General features: G+C 49.6%; 1 protein-coding gene across 1 annotated transcript in view; it reads left to right on the forward strand.

Moving 5' to 3' along the window:
• Positions 1 to 5964: 5964 nt before the first annotated feature.
• GARS1 (glycyl-tRNA synthetase 1) overlaps positions 5965 to 16146 on the forward strand; it is a 91689-nt gene continuing 81507 nt past the window's right edge. Inside the window, exon 1 of the mRNA XM_089659262.1 lies at positions 5965 to 6195. Within this exon, the coding sequence (XP_089515388.1) occupies positions 6004 to 6195 (192 nt within the window). The 5' untranslated portion in view covers positions 5965 to 6003. The remainder of the gene's footprint in view (positions 6196 to 16146) is intronic.

Below are 16146 nucleotides of genomic sequence, written 5' to 3' on the forward strand. Positions count from 1 at the left end.
TGTGGTGGGCATTCTGACACTGGGGGGGGGGAACTGACTGTCACTGACATCCCCAGTGGCACCAATACAGTGATCAGTGCTAATAAAAAGCACTGACACTGTACTAATGGCACTGGACAGGTAGGGGTTAACATCTGGGGCGATCAAAGGGTTAACTGTGTGCATTTTACTGTGAACTTGGAGCTCTCCCCCATTGTGTCTTTTCCCCTATGTTAGCATTGTGTCCACAGTAGCATTTGCGTAGGCAGAGCAGAGTAGGACTGGCCATAGAGGGATTACTTTGACGCAGTTGGCCAGCTTAAGCATGTATTGCAATATGTGTGAACTAAATATCCCTATTTATTGCATAGTCTGCATGAAAAGGTATATACCAGTGTGCAGAGGGTCCTTTACAATTACTGTGTAAGCACACTGCTTTGTATTGGTCTGCTATGCAGAGCCATACAAAGCTGTGTGCAGGAGCTGACAGGGGAGAGATCTGTATTGTTTACATACAGGTCTCTCCCCTGCCGGGTGGCAGCGGAGAATCACCGGCTGGGACCAATGGCGGCGTGGGTAAGATGCACGCGCCCCCTACATATATATACGTGATTTTGCACACCATTGCCGCCCTGTAGCAGTAGTTCTGCTATAGGGTAGCGGGAAAGAAGTCAATAAGGGCACAGACAGCAATAAAAACCTGACAGGGATTCTAATAGCTCTCCACTCCATCCAAAACTAAAAAAGTGTCACCTTTAGTTATACTTTAAATGGTTAGTTCACCTTTACCAAAAAACTGCCTGTTCAAAAAACACAATAAAATGGACTTGATGGACCATTTGGTCTTTTTTTCTGCCATCACTTTTCTATGCTCCTATGCAGATAAGGGGTGTCTGTAGATAAAAAGCAAACTGTGCAGCTCTGACTAAAGCTGAATAATGTCCTTGCTATAAATGTGGGTCATTTACTTACCTCATGAAGCCTGACTGGAATACTCCCAGGGTCGTTGCTAGGTGAGGCCTAGTCCTCGCTATAGGTCCTTGCTATAGGTGTAGGCCATTTATTTACCTCATGAAAGCTGACTGGAATACTCCCAGGGTCGTTGCTAGGTGAGGCCTAGTCCTCACTATAGGTCCTTGCTATAGGTGTAGGCCATTTATTTACCTCATGAAAGCTGACGGGAATACTCCCAGGGTCATTGCTAGGTGAGGCCTAGTCCTCGCTATAGGTCCTTGCTATAGGTGTAGGCCATTTATTTACCTCATGAAGCCTGACTGGAATACTCCCAGGGTCGTTGCTAGGTGAGGCCTAGTCCTCGCTATAGGTCCTTGCTATAGGTGTAGGCCATTTATTTACCTCATGAAGCCTGACTGGAATACTCCCAGGGTCGTTGCTAGGTGAGGCCTAGTCCTCGCTATAGGTCCTTGCTACAGGTGTAGGCCATTTATTTACCTCATGAAAGCTGACTGGAATACTCCCAGGGTCGTTGCTAGGTGAGGCCTAGTCCTCGCTATAGGTCCTTGCTATAGGTGTAGGCCATTTATTTACCTCATGAAAGCTGACTGAAATACTCCCAGGGTCGTTCCTAGGTGAGGCCTAGTCCTCGCTATAGGTCCTTGCTATAGGTGTAGGCCATTTATTTACCTCATGAAAGCTGACTGGAATACTCCCAGGGTCGTTCCTAGGTGAGGCCTAGTCCTCGCTATAGGTCCTTGCTATAGGTGTAGGCCATTTATTTACCTCATGAAGCCTGACTGGAACACTCCCAGGGTCGTTGCTAGGTGAGGCCTAGTCCTCGCTATAGGTCCTTGCTATAGGTGTAGGCCATTTATTTACCTCATGAAAGCTGACTGGAATACTCCCAGGGTCGTTGCTAGGTGAGGCCTAGTCCTCGCTATAGGTCCTTGCTATAGGTGTAGGCCATTTATTTACCTCATGAAAGCTGACTGGAACACTCCCAGGGTCGTTGCTAGGTGAGGCCTAGTCCTAGCTATAGGTCCTTGCTATAGGTGTAGGCCATTTATTTACCTCATGAAGCCTGACTGGAACACTCGCAGGGTCGTTGCTAGGTGAGGCCTAGTCCTCGCTATAGGTCCTTGCTATAGGTGTAGGCCATTTATTTACCTCATGAAGCCTGACTGGAATACTCGCAGGGTCGTTGCTAGGTGAGGCCTAGTCCTCGCTATAGGTCCTTGCTATAGGTGTAGGCCATTTATTTACCTCATAAAAGCTGACTGGAATACTCCCAGGGTCGTTGCTAGGTGAGGCCTAGTCCTCGCTATAGGTCCTTGCTATAGGTGTAGGCCATTTATTTACCTCATGAAAGCTGACTGGAACACTCCCAGGGTCGTTGCTAGGTGAGGCCTAGTCCTCGCTATAGGTGTAGGCCATTTATTTACCTCATGAAAGCTGACGGGAACACTCCCAGGGTCGTTGCTAGGTGAGGCCTAGTCCTCGCTATAGGTCCAGGCCATTTATTTACCTCATGAAAGCTGACTGGAACACTCCCAGGGTCGTTGCTAGGTGAGGCCTAGTCCTCGCTATAGCTCCTTGCTATAGGTGTAGGCCATTTATTTACCTCATGAAGCCTGACTGGAACACTCCCAGGGTCGTTGCTAGGAGAGGCCTAGTCCTTGCTATAGGTCCTTGCTATAGGTGTAGGCCATTTATTTACCTCATGAAAGCTGACTGGAACACTCCCAGGGTCAATGCTAGGTGAGGCCTAGTCCTCGCTATAGGTCCTTGCTATAGGTGTAGGCCATTTATTTACCTCATGAAGCCTGACTGGAACACTCCCAGGGTCGTTGCTAGGTGAGGCCTAGTCCTCGCTATAGGTCCTTGCTATAGGTGTAGGCCATTTATTTACCTCATGAAAGCTGACTGGAACACTCCCAGGGTCGTTGCTAGGTGAGGCCTAGTCCTCGCTATAGGTTTAGGCCATTTATTTACCTCATGAAAGCTGACTGGAATACTCCCAGGGTCGTTGCTAGGTGAGGCCTAGTCCTCGCTATAGGTCCTTGCTATAGGTGTAGGCCATTTATTTACCTCATGAAAGCTGACTGGAACACTCCCAGGGTCGTTGCTAGGTGAGGCCTAGTCCTCGCTATAGGTGTAGGCCATTTATTTACCTCACGAAAGCTGACTGGAACACTCCCAGGGTCGTTCCTAGGTGAGGACTAGTCCTCACTATAGGTCCTTGCTATAGGTGTAGGCCATTTATTTACCTCATGAAGCCTGACTGGAACACTCCCAGGGTCGTTGCTAGGTGAGGCCTAGTCCTTGCTATAGGTCCTTGCTATAGGTGTAGGCCATTTATTTACCTCATGAAAGCTGACTAGAACACTCCCAGGGTCGTTGCTAGGTGAGGCCTAGTCCTCGCTATAGGTTCTTGCTATAGGTGTAGGCCATTTATTTACCTCATGAAAGCTGACTGGAACACTCCCAGGGTCGTTGCTAGGTGAGGCCTAGTCCTCGCTATAGCTCCTTGCTATAGGTGTAGGCCATTTATTTACCTCATGAAGCCTGACTGGAATACTCGCAGGGTCGTTGCTAGGTGAGGCCTAGGCCTCGCTATAGGTCCTTGCTATAGGTGTAGGCCATTTATTTACCTCATAAAAGCTGACTGGAATACTCCCAGGGTCGTTGCTAGGTGAGGCCTAGTCCTCGCTATAGGTCCTTGCTATAGGTGTAGGCCATTTATTTACCTCATGAAAGCTGACTGGAACACTCCCAGGGTCGTTGCTAGGTGAGGCCTAGTCCTCGCTATAGGTGTAGGCCATTTATTTACCTCATGAAAGCTGACGGGAACACTCCCAGGGTCGTTGCTAGGTGAGGCCTAGTCCTCGCTATAGGTCCAGGCCATTTATTTACCTCATGAAAGCTGACTGGAACACTCCCAGGGTCGTTGCTAGGTGAGGCCTAGTCCTCGCTATAGCTCCTTGCTATAGGTGTAGGCCATTTATTTACCTCATGAAGCCTGACTGGAACACTCCCAGGGTCGTTGCTAGGAGAGGCCTAGTCCTCGCTATAGGTCCTTGCTATAGGTGTAGGCCATTTATTTACCTCATGAAAGCTGACTGGAACACTCCGAGGGTCAATGCTAGGTGAGGCCTAGTCCTCGCTATAGGTGTAGGCCATTTATTTACCTCATGAAGCCTGACTGGAACACTCCCAGGGTCGTTGCTAGGTGAGGCCTAGTCCTCGCTATAGGTCCTTGCTATAGGTGTAGGCCATTTATTTACCTCATGAAGCCTGACTGGAACACTCCCGGGGTCGTTGCTAGGTGAGGCCTAGTCCTCGCTATAGGTGTAGGCCATTTATTTACCTCATGAAAGCTGACTGGAACAATCCCAGGGTCGTTGCTAGGTGAGGCCTAGTCCTCGCTATAGGTTTAGGCCATTTATTTACCTCATGAAAGCTGACTGGAATACTCCCAGGGTCGTTGCTAGGTGAGGCCTAGTCCTCGCTATAGGTCCTTGCTATAGGTGTAGGCCATTTATTTACCTCACGAAAGCTGACTGGAACACTCCCAGGGTCGTTGCTAGGTGAGGCCTAGTCCTCGCTATAGGTCCTTGCTATAGGTGTAGGCCATTTATTTACCTCATGAAAGCTGACTGGAACACTCCCAGGGTCGTTGCTAGGTGAGGCCTAGTCCTCGCTATAGGTGTAGGCCATTTATTTACCTCACAAAAGCTGACTGGAACACTCCCAGGGTCGTTCCTAGGTGAGGACTAGTCCTCACTATAGGTCCTTGCTATAGGTGTAGGCCATTTATTTACCTCATGAAGCCTGACTGGAACACTCCCAGGGTCGTTGCTAGGTGAGGCCTAGTCCTCGCTATAGGTTCTTGCTATAGGTGTAGGCCATTTATTTACCTCATGAAAGCTGACTGGAACACTCCCAGGGTCGTTGCTAGGTGAGGCCTAGTCATTACTGCCACCTCCACCATCACAGGAGTGAGCTCCCAGGCGCTGCACTCACAGCTACTACATCAGGGGGGAGAACAAGCATGTGAGGGGGTCTGAATCGGAGACCCGACCTCACTCCTGTGATGGTGGAGGTGGCAGTAATGACTAGGCCTCACCTAGCAACGACCCTGGGAGTAATCCAGTCAGGCTTTATGAGGTAAATAAATGGCCTACACCTATAGCAAGGACATTATTCAGCTTTAGTCAGAGACACCCAGTTTGTTTTTATCTACAAACACCCCTTATCTACATAGGCAGGTTTCTGGTAAAGGTGAACTAACACTTTAAATTTAAAAAAAATAAAATTCTTCCTTAGAAATGTTGCAGGCAAGTCATGTTGCCGGGGCCCTGAGGACTCACGATATGGCGTTCGTCTTTGCGTCGGAGACCTGAAGACAAGAACAGCGGTTGCAGGGGGGAGGGATGCGCCAACTGTTGTCCAACCAGCCTGGAACAGAGATTCTCACCTGCGGGAACAGCAATGTGGTTCTGTCTCCTCAGCACTTTATTCCCTCCATAGGGATGTCTGACAGTCCCCTCAGGTCCGGGATGTGGCCGCACATACACAGGACATGCGGCTGGACTTTCTCTCACTGTCCACTCCCTCCTGAGGGGCTTCCAGGACAAGCACAGAGGGGCAGGAAGTTCATACATAATTCCTATAATATATATACAGACGTTTCCAAAGCCAGGTAGTAGAGAGAAGTAACTCCTTACAATATGGTTACCTCAGTCTCCATAGCAACGAATCACTTCTACACAGCAACCTGACTGGTTGCCAGGGAAATCCACTCCGCTCCGAGCTCTTCCCCGTGAGGGTTTTTCGATATTTCAGTGGGCCGCGTCACTTATTGATGATCATTGTACATGTATATGACCGTTTATTAATTTGTCGGGGCTTACACTATACTGCCGCTAAGGGCAAACTGCCCTCATCCAAGATGGTGGCGGCCACTGCGTTTCTCCGCTCTGCCGTAGAGCGCAGTCGGGCCGGCAGTTGCGCGGTGTTGCTTTGCGGCGGCCGGCACGGCAGAGATTTCATCATGCAGTGAGTGTGATGCGCGTGCTGAGATCCCTCCCCGCCCTGCTGCTGCGGCTCCCAGCTCAGCCCGGATCACTCCGCCAGAAGACCCGGCTGACCGCCCCGAGCCTCCTCACCGCCCTACACCCGGTGACCCGCCCACACCCGACACACACACCCGGCATGGAGGAGCAGCTGGCCCCCCTCAGACTGGCCGTCAAAGAGCAGGTGAGTCCTGGGAGGAGATGGGGACACCCGGGGGCGGTGTACAGGGGAGAACAGGATGATACTGGGGGACACCTGAGGATGGAGGGATGGGGGACACCTGGGGACAGTGTACAGGGGAGAACAGAATGATACCGGGGGACACCTGAGGATGGAGGGATGGGGGACACCTGGGGACAGTGTACAGGGGAGAACAGAATGATATCTGGGGACACCTGAGGATGGGGGACACCTGGGGGTGGTGTACAGGGGAGAACAGGATGATACCTGGGGACACCTGAGGATGGGGGACACCTGGGGGCGGTGTACAGGGGAGAACAGGATGATACCGGGGGACACCTGAGGATGGGGGACACCTGGGGGCGGTGTACAGGGGAGAACAGGATGATACCGGGGGACACCTGAGGATGGGGGACACCTGGGGGCGGTGTACAGGGGAGAACAGGATGATACCGGGGGACACCTGAGGATGGGGGACACCTGGGGGCGGTGTACAGGGGAGAACAGAATGATACCGGGGGACACCTGAGGATGGGGGACACCTGGGGGTGGTGTACAGGGGAGAACAGGATGATACCTGGGGACACCTGAGGAGGGAAGGATGGGGGACATCTGAGGGAAGGATGGGGGCACTTGAGAGGGATGGGGGACACCTGAGGGGGAAGGGATGAGGACACCTGAGGATGGGGGACACCTGAGGGGGGAGGGATGAGGACACATAAGGGGGGAGGGATGAGGACACCTGAGGATGAGGAGACACCTGAGGTGGGAAGGATGGGGGCACTTGAGAGGGATGGGGGACACCTGAGGGGGGAGGGATGAGGACCCCTGAGGATGGATGCGGATTCAGAAGGTGGACATATTTGTAATCTGAGGGGGGAGCGTGGGGGCAACATATGGAGCTGCTGATACATTTTAGAAGTGTGGGTCCTGAGTTGGTTGCCCTTATTAGATTCAGGTCACATGGTCATCTTTCAGACAGGGGAGGGCTAGGAGAAAATACTTCAATACTGTTCAGTGAATGATTGGGACATCCATCTAATCCTTAAAGCAATTCTAAAGGTTAATTTTTTTTTTTTTTTTTGTAAAATAGCAAACATGTCTTTACTTGCCTGCTTTGCACAGAGCAGCCTGGATCCTCTTCTCGGGACCCCCGCAGGGTCTCCTGGCCACTCCCTCCTGTCGGATGCCCCCACAGCAAGCAGCTTGCAATGGGGGCACTCGCTGCTTTGTGTGTCCTTTCACACACAGAATCTGCTGCATTTCTTCTGCACACAGCTGTACTGGAACATAACAAATTGCATCAAAACTGCACCTGAAAGGAGTGTGGTGTGAACTGTGAGCAAACGTAACCAGAATGCATCCGGAGTGCATTTTTGTGGTTTGAACTGGCCCTAAGTGCGATCTGTAGCGGCAGATCCTGGGGGGGTGCGATCTGTAGCGGCAGATCCTGGGGGGGTGCGATCTGTAGCGGCAGATCCCGGGGGGGTGCGATCTGTAGCGGCAGATCCGGGGGGGGTGCGATCTGTAGCGGCAGATCCGGGGGGGGTGCGATCTGTAGCGGCAGATCCCGGGGGGGTGCGATCTGTAGCGGCAGATCCCGGGGGGGGCGCGGTCTGTAGCGGCAGATCCGGGGGGGCGCGGTCTGTAGCGGCAGATCCCGGGGGGGCGCGGTCTGTAGCGGCAGATCCCGGGGGGGCGCGGTCTGTAGCGGCAGATCCCGGGGGGGCGCGGTCTGTAGCGGCAGATCCCGGGGGGGCGCGGTCTGTAGCGGCAGATCCCGGGGGGGCGCGGTCTGTAGCGGCAGATCCCGGGGGGGCGCGGTCTGTAGCGGCAGATCCCGGGGGGGCGCGGTCTGTAGCGGCAGATCCCGGGGGGGCGCGGTCTGTAGCGGCAGATCCCGGGGGGGCGCGGTCTGTAGCGGCAGATCCCGGGGGGGGCGCGGTCTGTAGCGGCAGATCCCGGGGGGGGCGCGGTCTGTAGCGGCAGATCCCGGGGGGGGCGCGGTCTATAGCGGCAGATCCCGGGGGGGGCGCAGTCTGTAGCGGCAGATCCCGGGGGGGGCGCGGTCTGTAGCGGCAGATCCCGGGGGGGGCGCGGTCTGTAGCGGCAGATCCCGGGGGGGGCGCGGTCTGTAGCGGCAGATCCCGGGGGGGCGCGGTCTGTAGCGGCAGATCCCGGGGGGGGCGCGGTCTGTAGCGACACGTCTGGGAGGGCGCGGTCTGTAGCGGCAGATCCTGGGGGGTGCGGTCTGTAGCGACACGTGTGGGAGGGTGCGGTCTGTAGCGGAAGATCCTGTGGGGTGCGGTCTGTAGCGACACGTCTGGGAGGGTGCGGTCTGTAGCGGCAGATACTGGGGGGTGCGGTCTGTAGTGACACGTCTGGGAGGGTGTGGTCTGTAGCGGCAGATCCTGGGGGGTGCGGTCTGTAGTGACACGTCTGGGAGGGTGTGGTCTGTAGCAGCAGATTTTGGGGGATGCAGTCGGTATTTTTGCCGTCCACATTCTTGCTTTGTCTTCTTGTAACCCTCCCATTGTAGGCAGCACAGGGGGGCATCCATCATCCCACTCTATATTCCATCCAAAAAGTCCTCCTTTGTGTCCCCCATCCAGGTCCTGATCGGTGAGCACCATCACAACCCAAAGGCTGGCGGTAATGGTTGCATTTTCTGCAAAGAACGTGCGCTGGCATGTTGCGGTACCAGTCATTCCTAATGACACCCCAGTGCACCATGCCAACAAATGTGTGTTGCAGAGCACCACAGCACATGGTAACCCTCTACCGGGTGTCATGGTGGAGCGCATTACAAATAAAATTCTGTGCGCGGTTGGTGTGTCTGGCAGCATGTTCAGATAAATGCGAGTTGCTTTTACACAACGCATGTCAATGCCCCACAGCAGCGTGATGCCAGGCTATAGTATTTCCTGCAGGAAGTTCTATATCGCACACCTTGGCGGCTGCCTTGTATCACAGATGAGCTTTTCTTTTTGTTTAGATACTTTGGCGAGATTTACTAAAACTGGAGCGCTCAGAATCTGGTGCAGCTGTGCACAGGAGCCAATCAGCATCTAACGTCAGCTTGTTCAGTTAACCACTTGCCCTCCAGAGGATTCGCCCCCCCTCCTGCCCAGGCCACGATACGGCGCTGTGTTACTTTAACTGTCAGTTGTGTGGTTATGCAACGCTGCACCCAAATTAAATTTACATCCTCCCCCCCCACAAATGGAGCTTTCTTTCTCTGGTATTTGATCACCTGTACGGTTTTTAATTTTTTGCGCTATAAACAAAAAAAGACCGACCATTTTGAAAAACAAGATTTTTGATTTTTTGCTATTGAACATGTCCATTAAAAAAATAAAAAAAAAATTTGTCATAAATTTAGGCCAAAATGTATTCTGCTCCGTGTCTGCTAAAAAATAAATCCCAAAATGTGTAAATTAATTGGTTTACGTGAAAGTTATAGCGTTTACAAATGGCGGTATACTGTTTTTTTTTAAAAATTTTTTTTTACTAGTAATGGCGGCGAACAGCAACTTATAGCGGGACTGTGGCGTGCTTTCTGACACTGGGGGGGAACTGACTTGGTGTCACTGATATCCACAGTGACACCAATACATTGATCAGTGCTAATAAAAAGCACTGACACTGTACTAATGGCGCTGGGCAGGAGGGGTTAACATGTTGAGCGATGTTGGGGTTACCTTAGATTGTACGCCCCTTGAGGGTTAGGGACTGATGTGAATGTACAATATATATGTAAAGCGCGGCGTAAATTGACGGCAATATATAAGTACCTGAAATAAACTGTGGGCAGCACAGTGGCTAAATGGTTAGCACTTCCGGCTGGCAGTACTCGGGTCGTTGGTTTGAATCCCAACCACGGCACCACCTGCCTGGAGTTTGCATGTTCTCCCTGTGCCTGCGTGGGTTTCCTCCGGGTACTCCAGTTTCCTCCCACAGTCCAAAGACATGCTGGTAGGTTAATTGGCTCCTGTGTAAATTGTCCCTAGTATGTGTATGTATGAATGTGAGTTAGGGACCTTAGATTGTACGCCCCTTGAGGGTTAGGGACTGATGTGAATGTACAATATATATGTAAAGCACTGTGTACATTGACGGCGCTATATAAGTACCTGAAATAAATAAACTGTGTGCTTTACACTATAAGCACACTGCTTTGTATGGCTCTGCTATGCACACAAAGCAGTGTGCAGGAGCTGACGGGAGAGATCTCTATTGTTTACATACAGGTCTCTTCCCACAATCGAAATCCTTGGAGATCACCGGGTGTAGGCGGGGAATCACCGGCTGGGACCTGATGATTGACAGCCGAGGCTGCGAATGGCGCCATGGGTAGGGCGGGCATGCCTCCTACCCAGAACTGCAAAATCATGTATATATATATATATATATATATATATATATATATATGTGATTTTGCGCACCCGTTCCTCCCTGTAGCAGTATTTCTGCTATAGGGCGGCACAGAAGCGATTAAGCTTTGCCAATAAAACCTGGAAGCTGATTAGTTTTTATGTAGAGCTGCACTCGATTTTGCACTTTCCAGATTTAGTAAATAACCGCAACTGCAGCTTCTTGTAGAAGATCTTAGAGGAATAGTAATGTTTCAGCCAAGATTTAGATGAGTATGGGTGGATCAGTGTAGGTTTTGTAATGAGTACATTGTTCTCACCTAGGCAAGAACAAAGGAAGTGCTGTAGCTCTAAAAAGATCAAAAAACGTTAGGGCCAGGTCATACTGTGTGTTTGTGCAATTTTAGCCCTTTCACTTTGAATAGGCTGAAGTCGCACTACACACCATCAAAAGTAGTGCATGCATGCACTACTTTTGCAAACTCACTGCAACTGCATTTCATGGTACTTTTCCATCTGCGACCTGCATTTAGTGTGTCATTAACTTTATTTTGACGCCTGCTGCAGGTTGCAACTGCAGTGCATTTTGAACTCGGTGCAGGAAACACACCCATGGAGATATGATCTCCATGTATAATACATAAGGGGGGGATATGATCTCCATGTAGAATACATAAGGGGGGGATATGATCTCCATGTATAATACATAAGGGGGATATGATCTCCATGTAGAATACATAAGGGGGGGATATGATCTCCATGTATAATACAGAAGGGGGATATGATCTCCATGTATAATACATAAGGGGGGATATGATCTCCATGTATAATACATAAGGGGGGATATGATCTCCATGTATAATACATGAGGGGGGGGGATATGATCTCCATGTATAATACATAAGGGGGGATATGATCTCCATGTATAATACATAAGGGGGATATGTTCTCCATGTATAATACATAAGGGGGGGATATGATCTCCATGTATAATACATAAGGGGGGGATATGATCTCCATGTATAATACATAAGGGGGGATATGATCTCCATGTATAATACATAAGGGGGGGATATGATCTCCATGTATCATCAGTGGTTCATATAGTGAACTCGGTGTAGAGTTATTCACCCTGAGGTCATCACAGAGGACAAGGGGGCACTCTTTACGTCTGGAGGAAAATAAATGTAATCTCCAAACTCGGAAAGGTTTCTTCACAGTAAGAGCTGTGAAAATGTGGAATAGACTCCCTCAAGAGTTGGTTCTGGCTAGCTCAGTTAATTGCTTCAAAAAAGTCCTGGATCCTTTCTTGGATACACAGAATATAACTGGATATAACATTTATAGGTGACGTTGATCCCGGGAATATCCGATTGCCTCTCGGGGGATCAGGAAGGAATTTTTTCCCCTGCAGGAGCAAATTGGATCATGCTTTGCTGGGATTTTTGCCTTCCTCTGGATCAGCTGTGGGTATAGGATTATAACTTTTTTTTTTTTTTTTTTAATAGTTGAACTGGATGGACTTTTTTTTTTTTTTTTTCAGCCAGACTAACTACGTTCTGGTATAAACGGGGTCCTAAATAAAGGGATCATTATCCAATTGTGTGGGAGGGGGTTAAGGAGGAAGTTTATTGGGTGGAGGTTATTTTTTTAGGGGTTGTTCTTTAAACAATCGTGCGTTGTGGAAGGATGCCCATTTTATCATGGCAATGCCTATTCTGTGTGAAGCATGGCAGTACTGTACCCATTGTATAGCAGAGCCCAACCATGCGTTGTGATGGCTATATTGCTATATAAGGGTCGTGTGGGTTTTTCAGTCTGTTGCGATGCGTTGGCCGCCTGTTCATAATGAGTGGTCTGCCTTAAAACAACATACGTTACAATCTGCAACAGATGGCTAAAGTGTGAACCAGCTCCTAAAGGGACCCTGTGCTGACCAGGTCATGTTAAAGGGTAATTCTGCCCATCTGTTGGCACTTTTAAATTCCATACACAGCCCCGGACTCTGTGTAGCCGTATAATGGCGGCAATAGCTAGCGGTGTTGGCCGTGACCTGACATTGCTAACCTACAGGAGTCTCTTCTTACTCCAGGACAGTAGAAGAGACTCCCTGGTCAGAGCTGTCACTTCAGCACATTGACTGCTAGCCACTGCCGACATTATGCTGCTAGCGGTCAATGTGGCAACGTGGCAGTGCTGACCAATGAGAGTATTTTCTGTCCCAGAGTCAGAAGAGAATCTCATTGGTCAGGGCTGTCACCGCGCTGATCATTGGCCGCTAGCCACTGCCGCCATTGTACTGATACACAGCTTCCAGGGCTGGGTACGGATTGGTACACCGGCAGACGTCGGTAGCGGACGATCCTTAGTGCAGGGGGTCCGGGAGAGTGCTAGGAATTCTGCTTTAATCTCTTTGATGTAAAGGTGGAATTACCCTTTAAGCTGAACACATTTGTTTATTATCAGATTATAGGTTGGTATGGTGTACATTGCAGGAGATTTAGACCTCTATGGACTTCACTGGCCACAATGATCAAGCTTTCAACCCCCCCTCCCTGCAGGGTACCCATTATCCATCCCCTTCCCCCACTCCTTGATGAATGCCATTATGGAGTCCTGTAGACACGGTCCTGTGACCTCTCTCTCTCTCCCAGGTTACTGCAGGCCAGACGACTGGGAGAGAAAACATTCATTTTATTTCCAGAGAGTGTTTAGAAATGTTATGCAGGCCATAGACGGGTCGTTTATCGGCCGAATTTTCATCCGCACGAAAAATCGGCCAATATTCACGCCTTAATGGGGCCAGCCCGTAGGCCATTTTTCGCGGATCTTCTCGTTTATTTTTATCGGTCATGCTGGAAAATCCACGAAAAATGGCCGTTTTTTGTGGACATTGGTGGCAGCATCGGCAACGACCAATTTTTCGTTTATCGGCCGACAATTCGGCCTATAAACTGCCCGTCTATGGCCAGCCTTAGGCTCATCCAAAGCTCCCAAGTCGACAAACTGAAGAGAAATATAGGAAGTTGCCATGTGATGCTGAGCAGTAATTGCAGGCGGACACCCGCAACGCATGGCTGTTGATATGAATGATTAAAACATAATTTTCATTTCTAGGGTTGGCCCTGGATGAAGTTTTATTTTTGTTTCTTTTTGTTGTATAATCTTTATTTTCATCTTTCCAACCGCTCCGTCTCCGCCACCCCCCTCTGCCAATCCCTCCACTGGCTTCCGATTGCGCAACGGATCAAATTCAAAATCCTAACACTGACGTACAAAGCTGTCCACCATACTGCCCCGAACTACATCACTGACCTAATATCCAAGTACCGCCCAACACGCACACTCCGCTCCTCACAAGACCTCCTTCTCTCTAGTTCCCTGGTCTCCTCCTCCCATGCCCGCCTCCAGGACTTCTCCGGGGTGTCACCCATCCTCTGGAACTCCCTGCCCCAACCCATCAGATTATCACCTACTCTGCTCTCCTTTAGGCGCACCCTGAAACCCACCTCTTCAGGGAAGCCTACCCCACCCCCTGCTAACCTGCCGACCTCCTCCACTCTTCCTACCACTCCATCCCCCACAGCTATCTCCTCCTGTGCCACCATCCCCTCCCTCCTAGATTGTAAGCTGGAAAGAGCAGGGCCCTCGATCCCCTCATGTTTTGCATTGTATTGGTATTGTTCTGTCACATGTTCTGCCCCCCTTTGTAATGTACAGCGCTGAGCAAACTATTGGCGCTTTATAAATACTGTATAATAATAATAATAATCATCTAGTTTTCGGAACAAAAAAGTACCAACAGTGCATTCCAAATTTGAAGTGCCGGGGTTACACGTAACAATTGCCTCCGTCAGTTTATATAGATCTGAAAAAGACCAAATAGGCCTTAGCCCTGGTTCACATTTGTGCGGTGAGTTTTGTACGGTCACGAGAGCCCATTCATTTGAATGGACTCCCGTGCCCTGTGACACACAGGGAAGATGTCTCTGCACACACAGCCCGCACAGGAACCTCGGTTTCCAGTACAATTGCGTTTTCCAGTGCGGCCGGTGTGCCATTAGAACTAATGGCACCCACCCACGGGTCCGCATTTCTCTGTGCAGGTGGTGTGGCTGCACAGATTTTCATGCGGATCCGCAGCGGCACCACCCACTCGGATGTCCACCTAGCCTTACGAGCGTCCTGATTACACATTTGGGTTGAAGTACTAAAATTGAAGAGTGCAAAATCTGGTGCTGCTGTGCATGGGAACCAATCAGCTTCTAACTTGTTCAATTAAGCTTTCACTAAAAAAACAACTGGAAGCTGATTGGTTATTATGCACAGCTGCACCAGATTTTGCATGCTCCAGTTTTAGTAAATTCCACTGTGGTATATCAAAGATTAGGAAAACCTCCCTAAAATAAGCCATTTATTTAGTACAGATTATATCGAAAAAGTAGGTAAAGCGAAGAACATTTCCAGGTCAGTAACTGCTATTTACAGGAGTTTCCAGGACTCGGAAAATCTTACAAGTAAAAAAACAGTAGCACTTGTCATTCCACACAATAACTAACGGCTGCTCTCCGTTCTTGTCCAAAATCCATCATTTAACCATTTCAAGTCCGGACACTTTCCCCCCCTTCCAGTCCGGACACTTTCCCCCCCCTTCCAGTCCGGACACTTTCCCCCCCTTCCAGTCCGGACACTTTCCCCCCCTTCCAGTCCGGACACTTTCCCCCCCTTCCAGTCCGGACACTTTCCCCCCCTTCCAGTCCGGACACTTTCCCCCCCTTCCAGTCCGGACACTTTCCCCCCCTTCCAGTCCGGACACTTTCCCCCCCTTCCAGTCCGGACACTTTCCCCCCCTTCCAGTCCGGACACTTTCCCCCCCTTCCAGTCCGGACACTTTCCCCCCCTTCCAGTCCGGACACTTTCCCCCCCCTTCCTGCCCAGGCCACTTCTCAGCTTTCAGCGCTATCACACTTTGCATGTCAATTGCACGTCATGCAACACTGTACCCATATGAATTTTTTTAGCATTTTTTTTTGACACAGATAAAACTTTATTTTGGTGGTATTTATTCACTGCTGGGATTTTTATTCTTTGCTATATAAATGAAAAAGTCCAAACATTTTGAAAAAAAAGTTTTTCTGATAAAATTTTGCAAATAAATCTTTCTTCATAAAGCCAAATTATATTCCGCTATCTTGTTAGTAAAAAAAATAACCCAAATTAGTTTATAACCAAAAATTTATAATTTTTCAAAAAACGTTTTTAGATTTTTATATTTTTTTATATTTTATTTTTTTAACATACTGTCACTCTAGCAGTACAGTGTCACCATAGTGACACTGTACTACTTGTGGGGGAATGAAGATTTTTTTTTTTTTTTTACATTGATTGCTTTTACACCCATAAAGGCTGTAAAAGCAATCATTTCTCCTTCTCTCTGGCTGCATTCTTGCTGCCACTGAGAAATACTGTGAGAGCTGTGATTGGTCACAGCTTGTCACATGGTACAAGGCTGTAGTAAATCATTCACAGATTTCACAAGTAGTAAGCAATGATGTCAGAAGTGATATCTTGTTTACTACTG

The sequence above is a fragment of the Staurois parvus genome, unplaced genomic scaffold (assembly GCF_062004578.1).
Source record: "Staurois parvus isolate SC_StPar_1 unplaced genomic scaffold, SC_StPar_1.0 ptg001145l, whole genome shotgun sequence".
NCBI lineage: Eukaryota > Metazoa > Chordata > Amphibia > Anura > Ranidae > Staurois > Staurois parvus.